Source organism: Lampetra planeri, chromosome 3 (genome assembly GCF_965212315.1).
Source record: "Lampetra planeri chromosome 3, kcLamPlan1.2.h2, whole genome shotgun sequence".
Taxonomy (NCBI): domain Eukaryota; kingdom Metazoa; phylum Chordata; class Hyperoartia; order Petromyzontiformes; family Petromyzontidae; genus Lampetra; species Lampetra planeri.
This window is the reverse complement of record NC_136109.1, coordinates 21,535,549-21,563,503: the sequence shown is the minus strand read 5'-3', so window position 1 is coordinate 21,563,503 and position 27,955 is coordinate 21,535,549. Positions and strand designations below refer to the sequence as shown.

Below are 27,955 nucleotides of genomic sequence, written 5' to 3'. Positions count from 1 at the left end.
GTGGCCAATGCTGTGGAGGACTGAGGAAGAGACACACGAAACCACCAACACATGAACTGTGAAAACATATCTTACAGTCTTGATTTGAAGCTTTCGTGACTGCAGGAATCCATACTCTTTGGTTCTTTCGCCTACTTCAGCAGTTTTTATTGCTGTGGTTGCCCCACCTGATGGCAATTGCTTGTGATGCGATCGAAACGTCGTGATTGATTATTTTTCGACCTACGTGACTTTACCGAAAGAACCAAAGAGTATATCTTACAGTTTTGAACAAATTTTTTTAAAATATTTATTTATGGGACGCTTGCTTTTTATGGCGAATACGTGTTTACATCGGTCCAGTTTACAACACAATGGAGCTTATGGCCTTATGTAGCATTTAAAGTGCAACATCACAAAGCCATATTTTGAAAGAAAGGCCATGAAAAAAATGTAATTTAGACCGTATGTAAAAAGGCTTCAGGCCTACAGAAAATTGCAAATATCTATCGCCGAAATAGCCTTTTACAAAGCAGTATGGGACACTCGTGTGACACTGCTAGGATGAGCCCTAACAAAGGTGAAACTGGCAGACAACTGTTAGAGATATATCACTGTATGAATATGATTGACTATAAGCATTCAGAAGGCAATGATGTTCAAATTCTAGTTTCTTCATTTATTTGTACGACCAGGATTCTTGCTATGAACAAGCAATTTGACATTGCAAGGCTGCTTGATGGTACTCTAGAGTGCCTGGCTTTTAAACTGCATGCACCCTCGTGGAAATGACGCCCAATTTATGAATGGTGTAAACTGGAACAATGTACAGCATCATGTTTATTGAATATGTACTTCATTTGTATGCAAGTGATTTTTCTTTCGTCTACCCTGGAATTTGTCCTACTCATATCGGGTCTGCCTTCCTTGTCCTCCTCCTCCTCCAATCATTCACACCCTGGGCCATTTACAACTCAATATGTCTCCAAAGTGGCATTGTGGAAAATAATGATAATTACATTTCAACATGATTTTTACAATCTCTAAATAAAAAATGGCGCCTATTGCCACTCACGCGAGAGAACGAGACCGGTCATGGCGATGATTTTGTGGAATCCCACGGCTGAGTCGAAGGGGATGTAGTGGTTTAGTGGTGTCACGCGCAGGGCCGTGATGATGTTTCGGCACATGGTGAGGAGGATGAAACAGTAGCAGAACGCCAGCCCAGCCGCCGTGCCACGGGACACGATGATCCCCACCTCCGTCACCTGCCGGATCCCGTAGTGCTCAGAGGCAACGGCATAATCTGAAAGACAAAGTGTATTGTGAAGTTGGAAGAGGGCTTCATTTGAATACTTTATTTACAAACCCGAAACCTTTTTCGTTTTAAAAGGTGTAAACAAAAAAAGATATAAGTTAAAGGCGCAGTCCTGCCTATAGGAGGGCTTCCGCTAGAGAAAGCTCTATAGAGTCCCTCCTTCGGGAATGCTGGCCGACTGTTGCACACACTGGTAGGTGGGAGTTCCCGCACTCCTTGGTTGACATAAGTAAGGGTGGAGGGGTGGGAGGGTTAATAAACATGCCCATTCTTTCAACTTCCAGGCTAGGATATTGAACCAGCAACCGCTGCATTGCACGTGGATTGTGCAAACCATTACACCATGGTTGCATCTAAACTAAACTATATTTTATTTAAAGTCACATAGCTAGAAATAAAATAAAACAAATCACGATGTTTCGGGTGCAATACAAGCGTCGTGTGGAAAAATCCACACGGCCATGGGGAGAGCTTGCAAACTCAAAATATACAGGCGTTAGGGTCTGGATCGAACCCACGGCCTCCTGTGCACCAGGCAATGTAGTTAACATCTCATCCCTGAAAAGTCATCCGATTAGCACGCTTGTCTACGCACCGTGCAAAAAGTTCTACACACGTACGAAAGACGCAGTACGTACAGTAGCCGCGCTCCGCGGTAATGCAGAGGACGATGGCGTAGAAGATGACCACGCAGAAGATGTGTCGGCGGTAGTTCTCCACGTAGCGCTTGAAGGCCTGCATCCTCTGGGCCAGCTTGCTCCGGTCGTACGGCTCGCGCCGAGCCTCTGTGAAGACTCGTGGAGAGGTTGTCCTGTAATAAGAAGATCGAAAGGTCACGGTGCAGCTCTCTGCGGTTGCTCGCTGCTCACGCTCTTGCCACAGCTGATGGAAGGGCCAGCTATGGTGTTCTTTATTAATTGAACACTTCGTAACAACAAAATATATATTTTTGTTCCTGGGTAGTAAGTGTTATTTCTACTTGGTTCTTTCGGTAAAGTCACGTAGAAGGGAAGTAATAAAATAATACAAATAAAACATAATAATTATGTTTTATTATTATGTTTTTTTACTTCCCTTCTACGTGACTTTACCGAAAGAACCAAGAAGATGAATCCCTGCAGTCACGAAAGCTTTAAATCGAAATTTATGTTATTTTCTAATTGCGTATGCATCAAAAGTACAGAAAATGGCTATTATTCTCCACAAACTTTGCTTTTGTGAACAGGACAGTGATATTTTTAAATGTACCCAATTTCAATGAGAAAACGTGTGCCTGTGTGTCATTCCTTCACTTAACGTCCTGGTCACAAAAGCAACGTTTGTGGGGAATAATAGCCATTTTCTATACTTTTGACGCATAAGCAATTAGAAAATAACACTTATTACCCAGGAACAAATATCGTGTTACATAGGGAATTTTCAGAGGTGGGGGGGGGAGAGCACTTTCGCCAACAAGACATCAGTGTGTGAAGGCAGCCACACGTTTGGAACTCATCTTCTTGGTTCTTTCGGTAAAGTCACGTAGAAGGGAAGTAATAAAATAATAAAAATAAAACATAATAAAACAATTCTCACGACGTTTCGGCCACAACGCAAGCACCTGAGGACGGCTGCTTGCGTTGTGGCCGAAACGTCGTGAGAATTATTTTATTATGTTTTTTTTTCCCTTCTACGTGACTTTACCGAAAGAACCAAGAAGATCAATCCCTGCAGTCACGAAAGCTTTAAATCTAAACGTTTGGAACTATTGCGTGTGACAGCATGATGCGAGGACCACACGTCAGGGGCTACACACACTAAGGGCCGCCAGGGGCCGCCACTGGCCCGCGGGCCTTGCAATGAAGAGCACCGCTCGAGAGCGTCCTCTAGAGGAGGCCCTCTTCAGAGAGAGTATTCTGGTCTTGCTCTTGCTGCCAGACATCTAGGAACAGGTGGGAGTATCCACGCTTTCCCCCTACCATAAGCAGCCTGCCGATCGACTAACTGGAGTACAGCTATAGTGCTGTGGCGGTTCCACCTGAAGACAGAGGCTTGTGTTGCCTCCGAAACGTCGTGGTTTATAATTTTATTTTTATTTTACTTTTATTAATTTTAATTTTTTACCTACGTGACTTTACCGAAAAAACCTAAGAATATAAATAACCTCCCCTTGGGCCGAAAGGTGTGGAGAGGCCTTCTACTCAGCAGTGAAATTGCATAGAGCAGTCATGTATTATTATTATTAGGTATCATTTTACAAGGGAAATAATGTAACGCGAAGAAGCGTGTCATTATAGAGTATCAACCGAAACAGTTCACTGCATTTTGTAGACACATTACAACGTCAGAGAGAACGGCTGTGATGTCACCTTAGTTATGTTGTACTATTGTGTCTGGAGGAATGCCATCAATAGAAAAGTAGGAAGCTGTTTTGCAATGAGGAAGTGCTCTGCTTAATCTTTTAGCGAAAGCATAGATTTTCTATTTTTAACCCTTTAAGTTGTTCTTTCTCCCGAGACACTTTGGTCTGGCTATTTATTTACGATGTACTTCGTTCTTTTGTAAAAAAAAAACTCGTTTCTTCCCGAACAATGGCACGGTTGTTTGCAAAAAAGTAGTCTCGCAGCGCAACTTTCACACATGCGATAGCACTCGGGCCAGGCAGAGGTGTGTTGTGGCTAACATTTAAGAGGCTTTTACAACTTAAAAGCTGGGGTAGCTGACGCAATGTCAAACTGTTCCGCGGATGGCAATAGATCATGTGGGTTGGTGCTGTGGATGTGATCGTCTAGTGTACGGAATAGTTTGCATATTACAACAGCCAATTGAGGGAGGCTTGTTTTCCTGACAAGTGAAAGCATTGGGTAAACAAGTTTGGCCTCGTAAAATGTGAAAACAAAATTGTGTGTTTCTTTTTTACGGATAAAAAAAACACGGCAAAACGCAGTCGAGCGCACAATCATTTTCTAGTTGCCGATGAAATAAAAAAAACATTTTAGGAAATTGAAAGCAATAAGGAATAGAGTATTGGGCACGCGAGTGGAACGGCATGGGTGACTTGACGCGTAATGTCAGTCATGTCACTGTTTCACGCAACACCACCACCACCACCACCCGCTAGCCATGAGCAATCACGCGCTCGTGAATGCTGACGAGCAGAGTTGAACCACTGACGATGGTGTCTCAAGCCACTCCAAACCCCCCACTACCTGTCCCGTCAACCTTATCCACATCTACAACGGCCCTTAAAGCATCGCTTAACTATACCATTAGTGCAGCGACGTACGAATGAGCACATTATTCTTTGGTTCTTTCGGTAAAGTCACGTATAAAGATAAAATAATAAATTAAATAATAGCATACTACTAGTATTTATTATTATGCTATTATTTTATCTTTATACGTGACTTTACCGAAAGATCCAAAGAATAATTCCTGCAGTCACGAAACCTCCAAAATTAAGATTGAATGAGCACATTTCAATTCGCATTTTAAAACAAACTGCAATGGTTTTGAACTTCACATTCCTGAGAAAAAAGCGCTCACCCATCAATTTAGACCAAGATTACCGAGAAGGCTTTCTTATCGCTTAGCACACGGACGTGCATTGCGCATGCATTGACCGTTTGTCAATCCACTGTTGGATAAAGGCCTCCCCGTGCGATGCGGGCCATGCGAGTTATTTGACTATACATCATCACGCTGGTCAGTGCGGGTTGGTTGGGGGGAGTGGAAAACAACAATGGATTTTTCTGCACTGCCTTCTACTGCCCACAACACCGACTACACCTGTTTATCTGTGTGTGGTGGTCACCCTTCTAAGCACTATCCAGGCTCAAGCCAGCTTAGCTTCTGAGTTCTGACGGGACTGAGTGATTTGGCCATCCACATGTTGATGTGCAAAAAACATAGGAGTAAAGCCCATCAGAGTAAAAAAAACACAAGTTTTTTCCAGTTTACCTGTTGACATTTCTTTGTTGCATAAAGGAGACATTTTTCTCGAGTCTTGATTTAGGCTTGGGCATATTTATGCCTGCAAAGAATAAATAATGCACACATGATCCAGAATGAATACAAGTTGCTGTGATTTTTTTTAAAAATGATCAGCGTTGCAAAATACTTTTCAACAGTTTGAAACCATGGCTAATTGTGAACAAGGCGAAGGAATTAAGAAAGAAGGGAAATATAAAAGGAGTCACCAATGCTGCTGTTTAAAAAAGAAGAAGGGGGGAGGGGCTATAACATGGCCTAGTGGAATGCGTTCGCCCCTCGTTGTAGAGGTTCTTGGTTCGAATCCAGCGGCTGCACTGGTTAATACTGTTGCTGTATTAACCATAAAGCCCACTAAAAACACGTCACGAATACATGTTGTCCGCTTCATGGTGGCAGTTAAAGATCTCGGCGTCAAGGTCCCAAATTTGCAGAGTTTGAAAAATGACCCGCAAATCACTCGGTTGGAATATAGATAGCGATCAGCTCCCACTCCTGCAAACACTTGGCTAGAACCTCCTGAAAAAAGGAGGCATGAAATTTAATGAGGCTTTTCTGTGTAAATAAGTGTAAGCGAATTTAATTACAAAAATACATTTAAGTATAAAATGGGCAGACCATGCCGTGATAAAGATGAGAGATGGACAAAGTTTTTTTTTTATTTGAGTGTGTTTCTCTCCCGTTCTCCTAATTTTCAAGCTTGCGTACCGTACCACACGTCGCCCTACTCATTGACATGCTAATTTTTTCTTTGCCCCCTCCCTCTCTCCGCCCCCGCCCCCCCCCCCCTCTCTCTATTTAAGGCCTCGTGACAGAGACGATCTCTCTCTCTTTGTGCCGAGGCGTTTTCTCTCTGTGTGTATCTTTGTGATATTTGTCTGCTTATATGTCTGTCTATAGTTTTCTGGTTAGATTTTTGTTGCTATTTCTTTTATACCTGATGATGATTGCTTGTGTTGCAATCGAAACGTCGTAGTATGCTATTATTTAATTTATTATTTTATCTTTATACGTGACTTTACTGAAAGAACCAAAGAGTAATCCCTGCAGTCACGAAAGCTCCAAATTAAGAATGGACAAAGTTAACCAAGGAGTGGAGACCACGAGAAGGCAACTGACGCAGAGGAAGACGGCAAAAGACGTGGAGAGACAATGACATTAATTGTAGGCTACTATTGGACCAAAACAACTAGGGAAACGAAGGAATGGAAGTATATGGAGGAGGGCCTTTGCCCAGCAATGGGATGTTACAGGCTGAGAATAAAAATAGTAACAACTTTGACCAATGGATAGATTGCACACCTTTGAGATGAATCTGCAGATTGTTCGCATCTTGGGAGTGCTCATTCAAGATTGCGTGCAGGTCCTGCCAGACGAACATTGTCTTATTGCTGAGCCCATGCTCCATAAGCAACGAATTCAAGATGCTGTCCTCCTCTTCCTTTGGCAGCCTGTAGTTGGACATCTCCAGAAATGACCTGCACAATGGCCAAGGGGCAGGTATTACAAACATGATTTAACAGGAGTGCAAATGCATGTTGTGCGTTGCTGTACAAAATTGCATTTCACGCACATGCCCAAACACGTTTACAATAAACAAGCTGTGAACCTACGAATACGATAAGACACTAGTGTAAACAAAATATCATCATTAATGGCCAAAGTGATTTCCTGCTCAAATAAGATTTATTCAGTCACTATTTATTGGTTGATATGTCGATGATGGCAGAGTCTTAAATGTTAGCCACAACACACAGTTGATTGGTGGTCACAATGTGTATTCCGTGAGGTAGTGGAATAAATTCCATATTCCTATGGCAGGGACAAGTCTATCCATAGAACAAACACTGTTGACTTCCTCACAAAGTGGTGTTTATTTTATTGATCCCAGAGGGATGATGGGCTGAATCAAACCCCAAGCTAATATTTAAACCTGCAAACTGCTGATTTTGAGCCGCTTGCTCAACCGTTGAGCCATTTCGGAATGTTTATGAAACATTACAGCGTTGTTTACAGTTAATATGAAGTATTCACGCAATAGCAGCAGCACGGAAGAGATAGTGTATTTCCAGTATTCACATTTCATCGTGGTCTGGAATAGCTCGGCTGGCCAAAGCAACCTTTCCGTGATTTTCTTTTGCAACTATTGAAAATTTCTCCCCTCCATTTTCCTTCAAACAAACTTTTAAAACGTGCTTTTTACCAAGCCGATGCAAGGCCGTTGCAGTAGAACTCCTCCCAGCTGTGACCCTATTATCCGCCACACCAATTATCCACATGACCTCAAAAGTCCACGAAATCTCCCATTATCCGTGCCCATATTCTCCCTGTCGTTCGTGAAATTTGTTTTGTGGATAAGTTGAGCAATCTCGCGATAACGCAGCGGATAATAGAAACAGTTATTTCCATCCACCACATGACCGCAGATAAGAGGCGTTCTACTATATCGTACAGATATGCAGCAGACGCATTGGATGATGGTGGCCAAGTTAGCAGCAAACTGTACAACAATGTTCTATGAAAATAAGCCGATCCCATAAGATATTGTTTTTGGTAAAAAAAATATTTTATTAGTGTAAAACATTGGGGGAGGCGCAGGGGAAGGGTCACATATAAACTGGTATACCAACCTTAGCATTGTCCTAAACGTTTGGTCTTTCATGTGGCCATCACTGTTAATATCGAACATGTGAAACATGAGCTGGGATTTCTTCTCTGGAGTGCCTGGTCACGAAAAAATACATATACATTAAGAGTCATGTTTACATTATTTCGTCATTATTATTTCGATATACAACTTAAGATGTCATTAATATTCAATTTTGACTCAATACTACCTGTACATATGTACTGGCTTGATTAATGCAGTAAAGTATTGATACTTTAGCATTTTCATATAGACATTTTCATAATAAAGGATTTATGGTGTTAGATCACATAAATGTGTTATTAAACCATCACCCACCCGACACAGCCAATTCGTAAGCCTAGTCACTTAAACAAATCGTGCCAATTAATTACTACTTCAGCACACTGGATGTGTTGGAGAGTAAATCCAGAACATTTACAATTTGAGTACGACGTTTCGCCGGTGATTTACAACCGGCTTAATCGGGCGATTTTTCAGCCCTATGCGTGTTTAAAGAGACATGTAAAAAAAATGTTAAATAAAAAAAATAACAACAAGAAAACGAAACAAAACAAAAAATCTAATCATCTCACCATTCACGAAAATGGCGAGAATGTTGCGCAGCTCGCTGAAGGACAGGTATCCGTTGCTGTCCTTGTCCGCCGCGTGGAACATGCGCTGGAGAAAACTGGAGTCGGGCTTCAAGCCGAGCAATTCTCCCAGCTCGTCGCGGGAGAGCTCGCACGCGAGCGACTGCTGGACCCACGCCTGCGCGTCCAACTCGTCTGGCGAGTCGATCTCCAAAACCTGTCGAGTCGGACAGAAGAATTGTCAAGAGCCCAAATCCCGTCGGATTAATATGTCCCGCGGCCGGAGTCTTGTATGAGAGTTTTGCCCCGTTAACAGCACATTAAAGTTTACAACCACAGTACTGTAGGGTGTCCAATCGAAGTATCATCCGTTATATATATAAAAAAGAAGACTGATGAAATAAATCTTGACGTTACCTTGGCAAAGAATGTTCTAAAGTACTTCTCCAATATGATTTGTCGTTGCGACTTGGTAAATGCATTTTTCAGCAATGTCTTTTCACTTCCCACGGATTTGAGAACTGTAAGAGGATGCAAATTGCTTATGCTGCTTTCTATTTTGTCTTCAAACGTTCTCCTCTGCATGATAGAATCAAAGAACAACACCTGGGGAAAAATATTAGTTCAAATTAATAAAATAAATAATACATTAAAACAATAACGATACTACATTTCATTAAGGCGCTTTTAAAAATACTCTCAAGTTGAGTAGTTGGACAATATTAAGAGAATGAATTCTTTGTAAGCATAGTATCATGTGAAAAATGAGAAAATCTTCACGGAGAGTCAACAGTGAGACTGGCCTCTACCATGGCAATGTGAAATGTCCACCACTAGCTGGGAGCCACCATTCAAGATGAGCACTTCCTCAGCAGAAAAACCTCTTTGACGTTCACGCATCATGCACATGTACAGGCCTTTAGCCAATCCACTGCTGAAGGCCTGCAGATTGTTGGAGAGGCGGGGAAGGCGGGGGGGTGAATTGACCATACCTCAATACGCTGGTTAGCTCAGGTTGGTGAAAGGAGGGTCCAATCATGGGAACGTGAAACCAGGAATCATGGATGTGAGGGCATCGAAGTACAGCACTCTAGTCATATTTATTTTGCTGCACTGCCCTCTGTTGCCCGCATCATGTTTACCAAATATCGCGCACTCGTAACCGTAACGGCATTGGCCTTTGACCTCTTGACGGTGCACGGCTCAACGCCGGTGCGCAGCACGCCAGGTGACGGTGCGGTGCGGTGTGGCGGCTGCGCCGCTGCTGCTGCTGCCTCACCAGGTCGTACTCTTGGGGCACGTGCACCAGCAGCAGGTTGCCCCTGTCGCTGGCGGAGAGCAGCTCCACGCCCGACAGGGCCTTCACCTCCAGGCTGCGCAGCAGGGCCCCGGCGCAGTCCAGCACCTTGATCGACCCCGCGTCGTCGAACCTCAACCGCACGTCCCGCAGGGGTTCCTTCTTGCCCTGCCATTCGCTGGCTGACGAAGGCAATGCAGGTGAAGAAGCAATTAACGTCGTCAATCAATAAGTCACCTTGCCAAACATTTGAATGTGATTATGTAGAGAGAAAAAAAGGAGGAACACACGGCTCACAATGACACGTGAAATATTGGAGATATAAATTTGACTGTTAAGTAAATTAAGTGGGCTTGGGCAAGACGCGTCGTTGGAATGAATGATGGCCGGCGGCCCAGAATAATATAGAAGTCGCAGCTAAGTCGGGAAACACACTCGAAAGGTAACCGCCACGGAGATGGAATGATGAGATCAGCTTGTGTAGGAGAAGGACGGATTGTTGCATTGTGGGAGCATGGAAGACGGCATTGACTCTAGGAGGCCTTCATGCAGCAGTGAATGAGTCATGGCTGCTGATGATGACTATGATGATGACACCAAACAGAATTTATAGAAACATCTACGCATTCACGTAGACGAATGAAATTGTTCAAAAAGAAATGTTGGTACCATGATGCTCCTCCACTTCCGTCCTCATCCCTACGCTTGGCGTGTTCCGATTGCTCATCTTCTCAAAGCTCTTCTTCCGACGACGGGACACGTAGCACAGAACAACAAAACACACTGTCGCCCAACAGCACAAAAGGGGGAATTGTGAGCGTTGATAAACAAGGGGCAGACTTTAGCAACGATACTCTGAAAATGTCGCTCATGAGATGCTTCATGCGTTCACGACCGACAAAATGTCTCTTACGTGTGGGTAAGAGCAAGAGGGATAAATTCGTGATTATGAAGGTAGCAACGCTGCCCGAGAAGTAATCCATCGACTGGGGAGGTGTGCACGCCTCCATCATGTCCACAGTCAGCTGCTCCTGCTGTGCACAAGGGTCCCCTGATGGAGTGTACAAAACACAACAGCCCGAAACATGACATCGTATCGAATAATAAACAATATAATATACGTCATATCTGCATATATATACGTGCAAAATGATTCTATTATAACAGAATTGTCGGGATTTTTTTACGAGAATGAAAATTACTGTGCTATTATTATTATTGTTGCAGTAATTGGTACCACTTTTGATCGTCACTTTGTGGAGAAGGCGACAGTGGTTGCCCTTTGGTTAACCCCGGCCCTGCCATAGGAATGAGGAAATCCACCACTGGCTCAGGGCTGTAAATCAGAGATGTGCACCGATTCCTATTTTGAGCAAAAAAAATCACTGAGCAGTGAATGCGTCATGGCTGATGACTTCTCATAACACTACCTTCAAAAGCGAAGATGATTCACAACTGATCAACACACAAGTGGTTCACATTGTGACTGAAAAACATCTGCCACGAGGACATGAGAACCAAAATATAGTCCGTAAATAAATCTTCATCTTCGTGTCGGTGACTTACATTCTTCCTCTGAGCTGACAGCATGAACCCAAACACTCTGCAGCACAGCATTATTATTTTTTTGTCCAAACTCACCATCTTTCCAAAAGAAAACTTCACCCTGGATGCTGCTGTTGTCAATGTCCATCACGCTTTGCAGGACATGTGAGAACCTCGTAGCGAGCACATCCCTCACCTCGTCCTCCGTGAATATCCTGAACGGCAGAGACACGTCCCACTTTAAAAAAAATATATATAATTTTCCGTTACAACAATTTGTGTCACCCTTCTGCTGGATGAAGGTCTCCCCCACACGGGCCAAGTGGGTTGACCACACTTCAGCAAAGAGGAGGCGGACTGGATTACTTCAGAGAGAAGCGTGGTCACGTCATCCCGTTGACTGAGGGCTTGATCTGACAGTGAATTGACTAGGGGCTGTAAACTATCTGACATTGTCTCCTTAATGCTGGCTCAAGCAGCAAGACAGTCTGACTTGTCTATTATACCTGTAGAATACAGTCCACGATATTTCATTTGCCTAAATTGTACCCCATTGCAACATTGAACATTTACGGAATTTCAAACGTATTACATTTTCAGTTACACAACAAATATACTGTGTACACTGTGGCAAGCTTAACATTACGAGTGAGCGACTCGCAGTCGGAAAGTTGCAAATTTAAATTCTCGCTGAGTATTGACTGAACCCCTAATTCTTCCACGGTCTATAAAATGACGACCACTTCATGGGGAAGTCAACGGTGAGTGTCCTATTGGTAGACTTTCCCTCGCCATAAAAATGTGACTCAGGACTGTAAACAAAATATAAAAAGCAATGGGCATGACTACCTCGCGACTTGCACCTTGAACACTCATTAAATACACTGGTCAACACACTTTTTCTGGCATAAGGTATTCCAACGGTTATAATGTAATTTTGGGGTGCTGATTCCAAATCTGGCATCAGTTTTTGTCTATCACATCAGGTTTTTGAAATATCAAATATTGCATTTTCAATAAAAACTGCAGAAGAAAAATATTAAATAAATGTTGATATCTACATAAAATGATATAATAAACACACTATCCTAAAAATACAGCACCATATTTGAACACTAAAGCAGTCACTGACTCGCAACAACTTGCAATCATAAGTGACAGAGTTAATTTCGTGTAAAATCAATGAAAATGGAGTATGCCGATAGCATACAAATGAGATGTGATAGAGCAAATCTGAGATCAGATTTGGAATCAGCACCCTCAAATTAGTCTAAAACAGCTGCAAAAGTCCAGGCCAGAAAAAAATGTTTTTTTTGTTGACCAGTGTTATATTTTACCCATTGAGCAGTAAACGAGCACGAGTAGCAGCACCTCACCCGTTGTTGGTGTTCTCAAACCAGAAGCGGTCCCCGTCGCGGATGCGCTCAAACTGGTCGACGAGAATGCGCGAGAACAGGGGCCCAGGCCCCCCCTGGCACTCCATTAGCCCCCCCGGCCACAGCTCCAGCCGGGAGATGTCACCGTTATAGACCAGCTTCAGTTGATTAATCACCTGTTACACACACACACGGACATACACACAAAGACAAAGATCACCCGTATAGACTTTAACAGACTATTGCGGCAAGTGCTGTTAGCGAGCACCTATGAAGGCCGGCGTTTAAAAATATATTTTTTTATGTTCCAGTTATGTAAATAATTTCGTATTCCTGGAATTTGGAGATTGGTGAATTCGTTTTGTCACCAGGCTTGGGGGGGGGGGGGGGCTGTGTGGATCCGCGGAAATGTTTGCATCGGCTGAGTGGTCCAACAAAGTTTGAGAACCACCACCGTTCTCGAGGAACACCTTCCACCCCACCCCCCGTATTTTATACGAGACAATGGCCTCTTACCTCCGTGTTTGTGTGATTGAAGTCTTCCCATTCGGCGATGGGGGTCATGTGCAAGGCACGCCGCATTTCATTGTAGGTGGGCGCCCCGTGGTCTCGTCCTTGCTGAATGGTTAAGGCCATGAGGTCCGAGCGGGTGGCCTTAAGTGGCCCGTACATATTGTCTGCCGCGAGCAATGCGAAAAAGTGCACAACGGAAAGTGTAAGACGAACACTAATGCAATGTTGGTTTAATTAAGATGCGCTTCTGCGGCCGTCTGGAACGCTCTTCCGATATTATGAAGCCACTGCAGATATGCACTTTCACATCTAGTTTGAAAACGAATTTCTTGAGAACTGCTTTTGCGCTTAGTTTGTTGTCCCCCCCCCCGCACCTCCGATTTGTACGGTTGGCTACATGCCGTGCGAAGGAGTTCAATATACGTGCATGCATGCACACGGTGGAGTAGTGCTGAAATATGAATCCGAAAACCCCCAGTTGAATTCCTGGCCAAGGCTAACATGAGCGGCAAATGATCTCAGAACCGTCCCTGGCTAGCCACCCCTCTTCACCAACCCGCGCTGATCAATGTGGTGAGGCATGGCCAAAAAAAACCATGTCAGACAATGCGAGATGAGACTTTCATTTAAATGTGGATTAAGAGTGGCTGGTGTTCACATTGTGATGAAATGTTAATATTTGACACTTGGAATACAGGGTAATGTACAAAGGTTCTCAGACATACAGCAAGAAATGGAATTACGGCAATTTACGAAATTGTGTGCGGACTTATTTTTCTTTCATGCTGCAGAATGTATGTATATAATGTAATATTTTATACAATATCCACTCTTTTCCCATGCATTAACATTTACCCATAAAAACGAAGACACTAAAAATATGGCAAGCCAGGAAAGGCCTAAGAGGAGGTTATTTTGGGCCAAACTCACCTAAGAGGTCCTCAACAATGATGTGATCTTCTCGTTCAGCGATTTGAGATGCCATTCCCATGATGATTTCATCAACGTCTCGGCCAGACTCGAAAGGCTAAACATAAGACATCGATAAACACATTTTATGACAAAGACGTAAACAGTCAATTATGTAATACAAATATTGCAAGAAAGTATAAAACCAAACAATTACCATGTTTGTCCAGAAGTGGTTGCATAATCGACTTGCGTTCAATTGATTAAAGCTGCAAGTTGCATTCCTGTGAAGAAAAAACATTCAAAAGACGTGATATTAATGAGACGTATTTAACGAAAAACTATTTAATAATTTGTCAGTCAACTGCTGGATAAAGGCTTCCCCAAGCCATGACAGTTAAAGGGACAGAGGTGGGACAAAGTCATTGTTATGCAAGTCCAAGTCGAGTCGCAAGTCATCAAATTCATGACTCGAGTCTGACTCGAGTCCAAGTCACATGACTCGAGTCCACATCTCATAGGTGGGACAAAGTCATTGTTATGCAAGTCCAAGTCGAGTCGCAAGTCATCAAATTCATGACTCGAGTCTGACTCGAGTCCAAGTCACATGACTCGAGTCCACATCTCATAGGTGGGACAAAGTCATTGTTATGCAAGTCCAAGTCGAGTCGCAAGTCATCAAATTCATGACTCGAGTCTGACTCGAGTCCAAGTCACATGACTCGAGTCCACACCTCTGCAAAGGGGTCATTTATCCATACTTCACCACGCTGATCAGTGTGGATTAATATATAAGTCGCCACTGAGTTAGCCGTGGCTAGGAATAAAACCCAGGTTGCCGAGTTCAAAGCATGCGAACCACTGCAGCAGACTTCACACCCGATGTCAAATGTTATTGTTAGAATTCGCCTTTCTTTTTGTTCATGAAAATTACCATCAGGTGACAGTGGGGTAATTAAATCATGATAAAAAAATGTGCTTAACATCGACACACTTACCCATGAGAAAATAAAGCAATGGAAATTATTATAATATTATTTCTTAAGCTCAAAATACATTAACAATATAGTATATGTAAGAATCAATGTATATATGTTGTATGCATTGTGCTTATGTCCCCACTACCGCCATTTGAGGTGCGGCCAATCAATGTACTGTAATGTAAAATAACACAATTGATATAGCTCTTGGATGTGATGTTCGTAATTTAAGTCCACGCGCTGGAAGCGTTTTCGGGAACTGAAATCCAGTTCGGGAACTGAAAAATTCCGTTTTTGAAGAAGCTTCCAGCAGCGAAACATCGGGCATCACGCTGAACAACGCACGGAACAAATCAAACACACACCGGATAGCTATACACCACAGCCGCAAACACATACGTGGCACTAAACAATTGATCATTGAATCTAATTTGAATTGTTTACCTGCTGTAGACACCTGGCGGCATCATAGTCTGGTGGAATTTCATGGCAGCCACCTCAAACTCCACCGCAATGCCCGGGTGCACGTGTGGCTTGTACTCTGTGGTGCAGGGGAAAGCACTGAGACAACGTCTCATTCTGTATCTGTTTATTGCTCTGGCTGACAATTGCAGCCTTACATTCAATTCCATGTTTACTTTAAGAATAAATGCGAGACATTACAAAATAACAAAATCGCATATACCCAACTCGCTGGTGCCTGGTGTACAGGCGGATATGTGATATTTAAAAAGGGACATATATATATACAATGACAGCCACACCATTCACACATAGGTTACTAGGCAAAAATAAAGCACAACTGTTTGAAAACATGGGAGCGTGAGATTAAGAACAGATCACTCTGTGTGGAACGGTGGGATTTGTGCACAAATACTGGACTGGTGTGGGCGAATAATTTGTCAGGGCGAATACGTCGCGGTCGGATACGTGAACTTGTACTGATTTATTTTCACTGCATATTTTATACCTTTGTATTCGGACACTTGAAAAGAGCTTCCATTGAGCATTGCTGGCAGCCATTCGTACAGGACAATGTTCTGAAATGAAAAGCAAAGGCAGTGGATGAATCTAATGAAAATCATGTAACAAAAACAATAATAATGTGCAGTCCTTCGTCCATACACTGCTGAATGAAGGTCTCCATTATTGTGCAATGTATTTACAAAATATGCACAATGGCCTTCAAGCGCAAATAAATAACGTAACTACATAATCGCATCGCAGCCCATTTTGTTGAGAAATAAATACCGCAAGTTACATTTTGAACAACTTTGCACGAAGCAATATGTACTGTACAGCATGACTATTTAGCAATGATTATAGTCCATTATTGAGTTTCCAAACGTGATTAAAACCCAATGGTAAGGAACTACGGGAAATAATTGAAGAAGTTAAATCTACAATACCATAAAATGTACTCAATGCTCATCGGAATTTAATTCTGTGTTCGAATGTTTGCCTATTCCTCTGTACCTATAATTTTTTATGTTGTTTTCAGTCTGTGCTGGTGCACCTGGCAATCTTGCTGGCTAACTGGCAAAATGGGACATTCCGTGTCACAAATAAACATTGTTTGATGTAACCAGAGACCCCTGCCAATAAAACACTGTACCTGGTACACGCCGACCACCCATTTCCGCGCATTTAGAAAGACATCTTCATCACTCCAATCAGAGTGCTCACTGTGGATCTTCGCTGCCCAGAAGTTGTGATAACGCAACCACACAGTGCCCAATGCTTTCAAGAACGGGTTTTCATTTCCCCGTGGATTTCCAAAATCTGCAAAGACAAATTGAACCGATTCGCAAGGTTGGCTACTACGGTGCGAAAGAAGTTCAACATACATATATGCATACACATCTTATCCCACCATAGGTGGCATGTTGATCAACTGTAGTGTGTCCATTTCATTCTCCTGGGCCAACAAAGGCTGGAGAATTTAAGAACCAAAACGCCAACCTCTGGATTGCAGCGAACTATTACACACTACTGCAGCATCCATAAATGGATCACTCTGTATTTGGGGAGTAGTATTTTGGAACTGTGAATGCGATGGACAATGTTCTGTTACCGTATACGGTTTTGTTTCTCGAGCTGCCCGTCTCGTAGGATGGGCAAGGGGCATCGATGAGCTGCAGAGAGCGGCCGCTGACAGGGGGAAGTGACTCGTCGTAGCTGCTTCTCATCATCCCTCTGTCAAACGTGCGCAGCGCCTGACACCAACTCCTCGAAGGCCCGTATATCGCACTGCCATCAAGCCACGACGTCACCTTATTCACCTGGAAGTAAAAACAAAACTCCATTGCCAATTCCATTTCCACAATTGTATGCCATTTCAAAACTGTTATTTCAATTTCCACAAAGAGCTATTTCATTACCTGTCCCCCTCCTGAAAATGCCCTGGGTTTCCATGAGGTCAGAGATTTCAATCAGCCACCTTGCAGGATATGCAAATCCACAGGTCACAATTGATTGGTTAATTGATTAATTTTAATGGGAGACTGCTCAAATTACCGGAGTTCTGGGGTTGTTGGTGGAGACACCGGTGGTCTTATCCCATTGGCTGCGCTGGAAGGGCAGGACTTTGTACGGGCTATTGGAGAAGGCTGGGTCCCCTGCTGGGATGGGGATGTTGAAAAACTCGGCAGGACAGCCCTCCCGTCTTGTGTCCATAATCTCGTCCATGATATGTTGACCTGCGATGGGCAAAACATGCGGGATTATCAACATGAAGCTCATAAAACAGGAAACTCATTCAAATAAGAGTTGCACTTGAGGAGTGAGGTCGATGATGGGCAGTAGGGAAATAACAATACTAAAACTGATCATTTACAGCCAGCCCTTTGTCAATCCACTGCTAGATGAAGGCTTGCACGTGACATCCCATCCATGGGGATTGTTTAACCATACTTCAAAAGTGAGCGAATGCAGTTCGACACGTTGTAAGTTGAAATCATTCTCATTATTGCGTATGTATTTGGGATGAGGGCATTTCTACCGAAGAAGACGGCCAGCACGGTGCGGTTGAGGGCCGAGGGAAGGCCGCTATCTCCCCGCATGACGCTGCTGCTCAAGCGACGCGCGTTTGGCACCGTGGGCTCGTCCCACATCTGGTAGACGCCATCGGCAAACGATGCCGGAGCCAGGCGGAGCAGCTTGCTCCCTACGGGCAGACGGGGGGGCACACGAAAGGGAGGAAAAAGAAGTTCATCAACGAAGTCAAGATCTCAAGAGGAAAATGGACATCGTGGCTAATGTGACTGCGAACATGACAACCTTGTCACTATCTTCTTGGTTCTTTCGATAAAGTCACGTAGAAGGGAAATAATAAAATAATAAACATAAAACATAATAAAAATAATTCTCACGACGTTTCGGCCACAACGCAGGACGGCTGCTTGCGTTGTGGCCGAAACGTCGTGAGAATTATTTTATTATGCTTTATTTTTATTATTTTATTATTTCCCTTCTACGTGACTTTACCAAAAAAACCAAGAAGATGAATCCCTGCAGTCACGAAAGCTTTAAATCGAAATTTAACCTTGTCACTACTTGCTTCCTTCTGCCCGATTCCCACAAACGCATTGTTATAATACTCTTGAATGTATCGTGATTTTTGTTGTTATTGCAATTCATTGATTGGCAGATCTGGGAATGGTGGCATGTCGGGGGAGGTCACCTCTGCCGGTCGTGGGGGTACCCACACTTTATCCAACCTCCCCACGTGCTGATAGACTGTGGTGTACCCACTTAGACTGCTGGGTGGACAAAGGTGGCGGGGGGGGGGGGGGTTTGAGAATATTGCTCCGTTGTTTCAACTGGGAGATTGAAGAGAACCGGTGACTTCACGACAACAAGCCCGCGTTATAAGTGTATACTGTTGTTATGAACTGGTATTCATATTCTTGTTTTCTACTACGAATGGGTAAATAAGCTGATAGAATTGGCAGATAAAATCATGAGTTACTATTTGTTCTAACAATTATATTGATGTTTGTGTTTTCCCTATTGGTGTATTGAAATATAATCATTATAATGATGAGATATCAATGTATTCATTTATTTTTGATTGACACATCACAGGTCAACATCTTATTGAAATTACTGGTGTAAGAATGATGGAATATCAATATATTAAACTGCATACAAAACGAAGTAAACAAGCATTACCCACTGCTGTAATGGTCATTTAGCCAAGCACGTGAACACAATCGTGCTAAATTTCACTCAAATATATTGTTTTGTTATCTATGAAACTAAAACAAAGAGGATTACTACTTTATTCTTTATAGAACTACGAGTGTCCACTGCTTTTACGGTGGTAAAATCTTCAAATGTATCCCACAAGACAGTTTTATAAATCAGTTACCTGCACTTCCCCAGTCAATGTTAAGCAGGTTGTTGTACCACCCATCGTAATGCTGGACTTCAAAGTTGGGAAGGCAGTCTGTAAAACAGTTACATTCAGTGTTGAACATCGGCCATAGCAGCATTTGCTCTCAAGGAAGCAGAGCAGCAACGGCCAACACTTCAGTGAACAATGCTTATGCAGCAAATTACACCGAAGGTACATTTCCCATGCATTACGTTTTTTGTTCATAAAGGTAGCAAAACAAATATTTACGTGTGACATATTCGTAATAAAGGCTTTTGGGTTAGCTCGCGTAAGTATAAATGTGTCGTAACCATCCACCACCCGACACAGCCAATTTGTAATGGATCTGTCAAGTAAACTAAACGCCAATTAGTGACTACTTCAGTCCACCGGTGTGTTGGAGAGTAAATGCACAACATTTACAATTTGAGATGTAATTACCAGCGAAACGTCGTACTCAAATTGTAAATGGTGTGGATTTACTCTCCAACACACCGGTGGGCTGAAGTAGTAACTAATTGGGTGGTGGAGGGTTACGACACATTTATACTTCCGAGATTTAACCCAAACAACTTTATTATTAATATTGGTCGCGAAAGCCTACGTGTTAAAGTGCCTTATATTGCCCACAGCAATGTTGATGATTATTTTGTGTTATATATATAATAGTTTTGCATCACACAAGGACCCATATTTAACAGAGAGGGTCCTTGCCAATAAATATCTGGTGCTTTATCAGCATTAGTTAAAGCAAGTATGACTGCCAATGAGACACTGAAAACCGGTGAAAAGTTTGTGTTAAGCTGCAAAGAAATATGCGCTCCCAGAAGGCTTGTATGGTTGATGAGATGTGTACATTATTTTTATAAGCAGAGGGACATTTGTGATGGAAGGGTATTTTCTGTTTACTTCATGATTATTGTGACTTATATTCTTTACAACGACGCCTAGTTATTATTTTGTGCATTTAATGCAATGGGTTAGATTGTGTTTACATATATCCGTCCAATATACTTAACAGATTTCGAAGCGATGTGCTTTGCAAAATCTTAAATTGTACTGCACTAACTCGTGTGAATTCCTGAATATATTCATAACAGCGAATAGCCACAGGACCACATTGTAAGCATGTTTCACTCACATAGCAAATATTAGAATAATTTGTTTTTGTTAAATGGTGCCAATTGACACAGTTGGATGAAACGTGAAAAAGTGTTCCCTTCTAAAGCATGGTTAAATCGGTCAAGCAGTAGTATACATGATCCTTAAAAAAAACGCAACACGTTTGTCATTAAATGTTAACTTGTTTATCAGTAGTGCATATGACTAAAGAGTAATGCAAATCCAGATGATTCACAGGAAGCCACGCAATTAAATTGTTTAATAATTAGCAGTGGACTATGGCTTGGACACACGTAAACCCAGATGATTCATGGTATGGCACTCACAGTTATACAAGACTCGTATTTCAAACTGTCATTTACCTTGCACCATAAACACATCACTGCACTCATACACTTTGGTTCTTTCGGTAAAGTCACGTAGGTAGAAAAATAAAATAAAAAAATATAAATCACGACGTTTCGATCGCAACACAAGCGGTCGTCCTCAGGCGGAAAAATATATTTTATTTTATTTTTCTGCCTACGTGACTTTACCGAAAGAACCAAGAGTATGGATTTCTGCAGTCACGAAAGCTTCAGGTCAAGATTTCACATCACCGCATGCAATTGCTGGAAATTCCCAAGACATGTCATGTAACACCGCCAATGGTTAACAATGGTAGTACCTGAGATTAGGCTTATGTATACAAATAATTTATTTTTTCAAATGAGGAAATGAAATGCTAACCTCCAGACAGCCAAAACAAGCAGAAGGGCAGCAGAAGGATGGCAACCATCCTCCTTAGCGAGCTGGCTGAACAGCAAGCAGGAGTGGCCTCAAAGAACTTGCTGAAGAAACTGTGCAGATACAACAAATATATGCAACACATTAGGCCTGGTAAACATTGAACACCAAATGCACGTATATTTAGTGGCAGCCTGCGTATCTGTGTATCTGTTCTGTCGCAACCTAAGATCAAATTGTTTGCCAATGGCATAAGAAAATGTATCTCACCTACAAGGTTGTCGTTATTCACAAGATTCCAAACAATTCTTATTAGCATGATGAGGATTCCAAACGTCATGATAACACCTGTGTTTATTTCTGAAAATAGTATAAACGAAAATGCAATGCAAACTGGGAAGCCTCACTTGCAATTGTGATCGAATATGGATTGAAAGAGGGTGTCTTATGGGTGCCGTTGTGCCACAGAGGTTAGCACCACTGTGCTTTGAACCCAGTGACCTATGTTCGATTTCTGGCCATGGCAACATTTGAACTACTGCTCGGACCTGCCCCAGCTGTTGCTTCACGAACTCACACCGATCATCAGGGTGAAGTATGGTCAAATAACCCCATGAGCAAACACGGGGAGCCTTTATCCAGCAGTGGATTTTTTTCCGGATGTCTACGTTTGTTGAGAACATAGGGGCAGCTGCAAGCTCTCCAATTTGATGACAATTCACAATAGCGTGAGATTAACATTACACCAACATTTTACGCCTGGACAGCTCCGTGGATGATCTTGTTTGAAAGGGGCACATTCAAAGGTTCGGGAGTGGAACGACAGTCAATGTAAAACAAACATTAAACAAATGATAAACGCTTAACAGAATTCATATTTGGATGATTTGCTTTGTTCCATTGTGCATTCTCGAGTGCTCACACACAGACCGTAAAATATTTGAGCAATTTTTTTTATACGACTTAGAATTTAAAAGTGTCTCAACACCTTCCAACCCCACTGACCACACACACAGAACAATATCGGTGAATAAATATTATGGCTCTGCAAACACGACGTTGAAATGTCTAGGCAGCAATCTTTGCGGTTTCATACAGTGCAGCATAGCAGGTCAGTTAACATGTTAGTTACTATGTTGTCAACTGTATGACCTTGCTCATAGTGCGCTGCACCGTTGTGTAATCATCACCACAGACACGTGGGTCCTAAAGGGTCCCCATGAGGTTCCAATGCATGCATATGCCTCGGTGTTCAAACAGTGGAGTACAAAGGGGGCAAAATGGTGTGCAACCGAGGATGTCAAGAAGTAGAATATGATTGAGCGATCAGAGGCCCTGCCTTCTGAGCCCATTCAAGTTCAAGTTCATTGATTAGGTATAGCCCTGTGAGCCAATCGGCTCTTGAATCGGGTGCAACCGCAACAAACAAAAACATGAACAAAAAAACATCTTAAAGTGAATATGTGACTGAGTGCAAACAGAAAATCTAAGAAAAGACAGCAAAATATTGCAGAAAAAAACACCGTACACCAACGCTATGTGCAAAAATCCCAGTGGGATGCAAGTCAAACAACCAACAACAACCACAAGACAACTTAGATTAAGGCCATCAGTCTAACTTTGTACTACAACAAACAAACATGGCTAAACCAATACACCTTTCTAAATCACCAAAATAAAGCCATGAAACCAATTCCATCCCTGTAAAGTGCTCCACCTCCCCCTGACAACTCCACCTACTTGTTCAACTTTTCAATAATAATCTTCAGTTGCTGCAATGGAAATGTGTACTACACATTATTTCGTCTCCATGTCAACACATATTTAAATCTAATGAAGCTGTCTGCAAGCTCTGTTTTTGTTGTTGTTGTTGTCTAAAATTTAACTTTTATACATTTCCACTTGGAACAATTCAAAGCTTATGGCGTTTTCATGGGAAAAGTGGGGAAGTTGTCACATTTCAGTCCAATCGAAAACACAAATAAAATATTCGGATCATCCGAAATTTCATACCCTCGACCCGATGTTCAGATTTTCCAAGTTAAACAGAAAATAAGGGACATATCTTGTGACATATGATCTTTCTGCAAAAATCATGATTACAGCTCAAAAAGAGTGTCTAAGGCTGTTAAATAATGAATTGTGTAATCATTCTACAATGCTTTTTATACTTCAGGTATATTACATAAGAATTTAGCAATACATATATATTATAATAAACATTTACGTTACTAATGTAGATTAAACAAAATTGCTTATTGCGACAGACGAAAGACAATAATCTCTTGTGCGGTGTTTAGTAGGTAACCAGTCTCGGATGGATATACTGCACTATAGTATTGCTTACAATAGAGTATATTATTCATTGTAGAAGTCGTCAGATTAGCACATTTTGAAAAAAATTTAGATAATTGTTAATGAACGTTGCCCAGCTTCAGCGAGAATAAAACTATTGAACCGCAGAATTAAGTTAAATAATGTACACATTATATGCAGTTTAACTGAGAAATACATTACATTCCCGTAATTCAAGGTTTAATAATATAAAAACGGTATATACGTTTTTTTCTCCTTTATTCACGTAATTTCTATTACAATGTTAAATAGAAAAAGCAACTCAACTGGCTCAGGTAGCCCGGAGTCAATGGTGGTAATTCTCTATCCCTATGGTCTGGCCACTCTGCCCATAGCATAACAGCTGTTAGCCAAGGCATACTACGAAATAACAACTACGGTAGGTACTGGTAGGTTATACATGACACAAGTTCATTTAACTTAAAAATGTTAATTTTACAAGCGTAAATAATACTTACTGCGGTACAAACGAAGTGCCTTGATTCTTCTCGATGGAAGACGAGTGTAACCGTCGCTCGTCTGTCTAAAAAATAAGAACGACTTCCCTAAAGCAGTCTCACATATACCGGTATATATAGCGTGTGAAGATAACCCTTTAATGGTCAAGTTGAAAAGCCAGTGTGGACATAGGGTGCTTCAGGGAGTATGCAAACTAACTTCCGACTGCAGTAACAAACCTCATAACGTTCCTCTCGAAACGTGTACACACTGGGTGTGCTGTCAAGTAGTAAGTGTTACTTTAAAAGTTGTCTTATACAGCAGCATGGACATTACACAATGCTTTCTTTTTGCCTGTTACTATTATTTTAAGAGGACGTACAATGCGGCATTCACAGTTTAGTTCCACGTGTAATCACACACACATTTATTGTGAATTTTGATCACGCGGTGACCTCAACATCCGTGTTGAGGACTCAATCTGCCAGACTGACCGCGTTTGTTTCATCCGCGCCGAATTCCACCACCCCACTGCAGGCTCCAAACCACCTTCTCTTCCTGCCTCTTTCCCCACTACTGAGATTCCCTCCGATCGTCTCTTTCCCAAAACTCTAAATAAGCTCGTTCGATGCATTAAAATGTGTCACATATTCACTTTAAGATGTTTTTGTTGTTCATGTTTTAGTTTTTTGTTGTTGCGGTTGCACCCGATTCAAGAGCCGAATGGCTCACAGGGCTATACCTAATAAATGAAACTTGAAACTTGAACTTGAAACTTGAACTCCTTTTTGATTTAAATTTCGATTTAAAGCTTTTGTGACTGCAGGGATTCATATTCTTGACTTTACCGAAAGAACCAAGAATATCCTTCTTGATGTATTGCAACTCTGCAAGGACGACGGGCCGAGTCAATCTCCGATCGATGTAATGTTAAACAGACTTTAAAAAAAAATAGATTGATTATGCAAGATCTATCAATAAAGCGAATACATTTTACAATTGGGGTGTGATGCTGATTGCATCGTTTTGCTTTGAAAAAACTAAAAAACTAATTATGACTGACATCGATGCTTATTTATAACGATGAAAATATTCTGAGTTAAATCTTGTGGTTTTTGTGGTCAACGAATAGACATGCCTGTTGCTGTAATTCTTCTTTGTCTCTGACATGACGCTGACCGTAAGAATAACAAATGTCAAATAATGGCTTCTCATCACAATCCACGATTATACAACACATACCACTGACATGTCTGTACCGTTTCCATGCTAACACAAAGTATGATTAATGGCAACGTTAAATCATGTAAAATAATATTTAAAAAAAATCATAATATAAAAGCATTCAATGCAATAGGTGGCAGCGGTGCAGCACCACCACTGCTGGTGGAAGGGCCTCCACTGGAGGGAGCTCGAGGAAAAATTAACCCGTTAAAACAAAGTTTTTCACTATAAATCCTTTATATGCGTGGCATCGGTTTTATTTTATTATTCATTTCTGTTTTTCTTGAGTAAGAGTTTCATTTTTATCACATTGGTATTTTAAATTAATTATGAAAAAAATTTTTTCCTAAAAAGTGGAAAATTTTGGAAAAAAATTTTCACGAAAATAAATTGTCACGCACAACGAGTCTGTGTGCAAAATGTCAGCTCGATTGGATCACGGGAAGTGGGTTAAAAAACGACCGAAAGATTTGCACGGTCGTAAGCGCGCAAGCAAGCAAGTGAACTTAATATAAAGGATTTAAAAATAAGAGAGCCTCTCCAGATGGCATTCGGCCAACTCTTCCTCACTATTTAACTTAACACGTGAACAAAAGTGCATGCAATAAGATCTATGACAGGTCTTGGAAGACCTCTCTAATTGAGCGAAGACAGAATCACAAAAAGGAATGTTCTCTGCAGAAACATAATTCAGAAATCCTCCAACTTCCCAGAAATGAAGCTTGTACAATTATATCTCAACAATAATTCTCATGATAAAATGCAGTACACTGTGACCACCCTACCCTCATGCTTCCCATATCCTATACTGGAACTTAAACACAGATTTTTTCATTCTATGCAGTTATGTATTTTCACAAATGTTAGACATATCTGATTGCATTTGCTTTTTTGTAAATATCGCGTGACTGCGATGCCAATGTTGTGTCGTATACTCCTGATGATGACGGTGGATTTTGGCATTCAGCTCAGGTGATCTGACCCAAAAATTTGTTTAAAATGAATCACAGCAAAAGTCGAAAAGCTTACGTGTTTCAAGTGATACTTTATACCTTGTATGCGTTGTTTTTCCCCAGAAAAGCGGATATAGTGCGCGTGTGTATGGGCACGCTTATTAAAACCCACTTCTAAATGTGGATTCCCTCCTGCACTGAATCACAGAGCACTCACAAAAGAGAACAATGACACGAAAGCAAAACATAAGACAGTTTGATGCCCTGTAGATCACAGGTGATCATGCAATATTCAAACAACACAAACGTCAGATACCGTCACGTTGTGAACTTTGTGGAACCTCGAGCATATTCCTCAACAGGGAAATTACTTTAAGGAAGTAAATGCCGATAAAACAATAATTTGCATGACAGGTGAACGATATATTGAGTCACACAGACATCATATTGACCTTAAGGAAAGATGTCGTTCAAGTTCACATGTAAATTATGTGCCAGTTATTTATGACATTGTTTGAAGTTCATATAAAAAAGATGGGGTGTATAGTAGCGTATTTTAAATAAAAGTCAATAGTCCAATGTACCCAACATTATACTCATACGACCTTTAATATCTCATGGGAAAAAAACGTGTTGGTGGTGTAGCGGTCAGCGCGCTTGCACTACGAACCTGGCGACCCGGGTTCGATTCCCGCTCACGGCAAACACCAGTGAGGATTATCTGGGCCTCCCCTAGGTCGACTCAGCCTCAAATGAGTACCTGGTGCGGTGTATAAACATCGCCGCTAGGGAGACAAAGGCGGTCGGGCGTGGTGCTGGCCACCCACCTCCTCGTGTACCGTTCCGGCCTTCATAGGTGCTCGCTAACAGCACTTGCCCCTACAGTCTGCTAAGGCTATATGGGGGATCTTTGTTTTATCTCTGTTGTGTGTGTGTAAATTATGCTGAACTTGCAGTATACCATTTTTTTTCGATCCAGATGACACTGCGACCTACGACCAAAATCACCCGGAATGCAATCGATGTCGTTAGATCACGGATGCTAATCAGCATTGAGCCTGGGTAGTGTCGGGATGGGAAACGACGATATGCAAACAAGTGGTCATCGGGCAGCAGAGGTCAGTGCGGCAAAGTCTACTGTTGTCCTGCCCTTCTATGCTCCCACGTCTATGCTCCCCCACCTTCATCAACCTCCACTGACTGGCTTCGTGAAATACGGTGAGATAACTCCCGTGACCTAAACAGGCATAGGCAGGCACTCATCCAGCAGTGGATTGACAACAGGGCTGTACATTTACAAATCCACACGTAGACGACACAGCAGTAAGAACGCTTGACAGCTACTATCCGAATGCTGCCAATTAAATCCCCAGGCAGGTGCTCATGCCTCCTATCAGCAAACATAGACTACATCACACATAAAAGGTGGCCATACATCTATCGCCCATTATTTAAGTATTTGGTCACACAGCCCCCCGTGTGAATTATGCATGCATGTTGCACTTCTTTCGCACCGTACGTAGCCAACCGTGCTAATCGGAGTATGTTTGACTACACTTCACCATGCTAGTCAGGGCAGGTTGATGACGGAGAGGGAGGTAGAAAGCAGGTCCAGTCCAGACACATAAAAATAAACCCGTAAAAACAAAGTTTT

At 42.0% G+C, this 27,955-nt stretch overlaps 1 protein-coding gene across 1 annotated transcript in view; it reads right to left on the bottom strand.

Annotated features, from left to right (window-relative positions):
• Window positions 1-24,251, bottom strand: part of LOC144741060 (dual oxidase 1-like) — a 37,996-nt gene extending 13,745 nt beyond the window's left edge. Inside the window, exons 1-25 of the mRNA XM_078623737.1 lie at window positions 24,145-24,251; window positions 21,335-21,444; window positions 19,478-19,555; window positions 18,107-18,271; window positions 17,623-17,804; window positions 17,180-17,387; window positions 16,721-16,887; window positions 16,076-16,145; window positions 15,550-15,646; window positions 14,343-14,409; window positions 14,147-14,243; window positions 13,220-13,380; window positions 12,704-12,879; window positions 11,424-11,542; window positions 10,696-10,833; window positions 10,452-10,565; window positions 9,765-9,964; window positions 8,903-9,091; window positions 8,489-8,702; window positions 7,897-7,990; window positions 6,569-6,744; window positions 5,237-5,309; window positions 1,936-2,108; window positions 1,055-1,285; window positions 1-20 (exon numbers count right to left, since the gene is read on the bottom strand). The exon at window positions 1-20 is cut by the window's left edge and continues 80 nt beyond it. Of these exons, the coding sequence (XP_078479863.1) occupies window positions 1-20; window positions 1,055-1,285; window positions 1,936-2,108; window positions 5,237-5,309; window positions 6,569-6,744; window positions 7,897-7,990; window positions 8,489-8,702; window positions 8,903-9,091; window positions 9,765-9,964; window positions 10,452-10,565; window positions 10,696-10,833; window positions 11,424-11,542; window positions 12,704-12,879; window positions 13,220-13,380; window positions 14,147-14,243; window positions 14,343-14,409; window positions 15,550-15,646; window positions 16,076-16,145; window positions 16,721-16,887; window positions 17,180-17,387; window positions 17,623-17,804; window positions 18,107-18,271; window positions 19,478-19,555; window positions 21,335-21,383 (3,258 nt within the window). The 5' untranslated portion in view covers window positions 21,384-21,444; window positions 24,145-24,251. The remainder of the gene's footprint in view (window positions 21-1,054; window positions 1,286-1,935; window positions 2,109-5,236; window positions 5,310-6,568; window positions 6,745-7,896; window positions 7,991-8,488; window positions 8,703-8,902; window positions 9,092-9,764; window positions 9,965-10,451; window positions 10,566-10,695; window positions 10,834-11,423; window positions 11,543-12,703; window positions 12,880-13,219; window positions 13,381-14,146; window positions 14,244-14,342; window positions 14,410-15,549; window positions 15,647-16,075; window positions 16,146-16,720; window positions 16,888-17,179; window positions 17,388-17,622; window positions 17,805-18,106; window positions 18,272-19,477; window positions 19,556-21,334; window positions 21,445-24,144) is intronic.
• Between the last annotated feature and the right edge of the window lie 3,704 nt (window positions 24,252-27,955).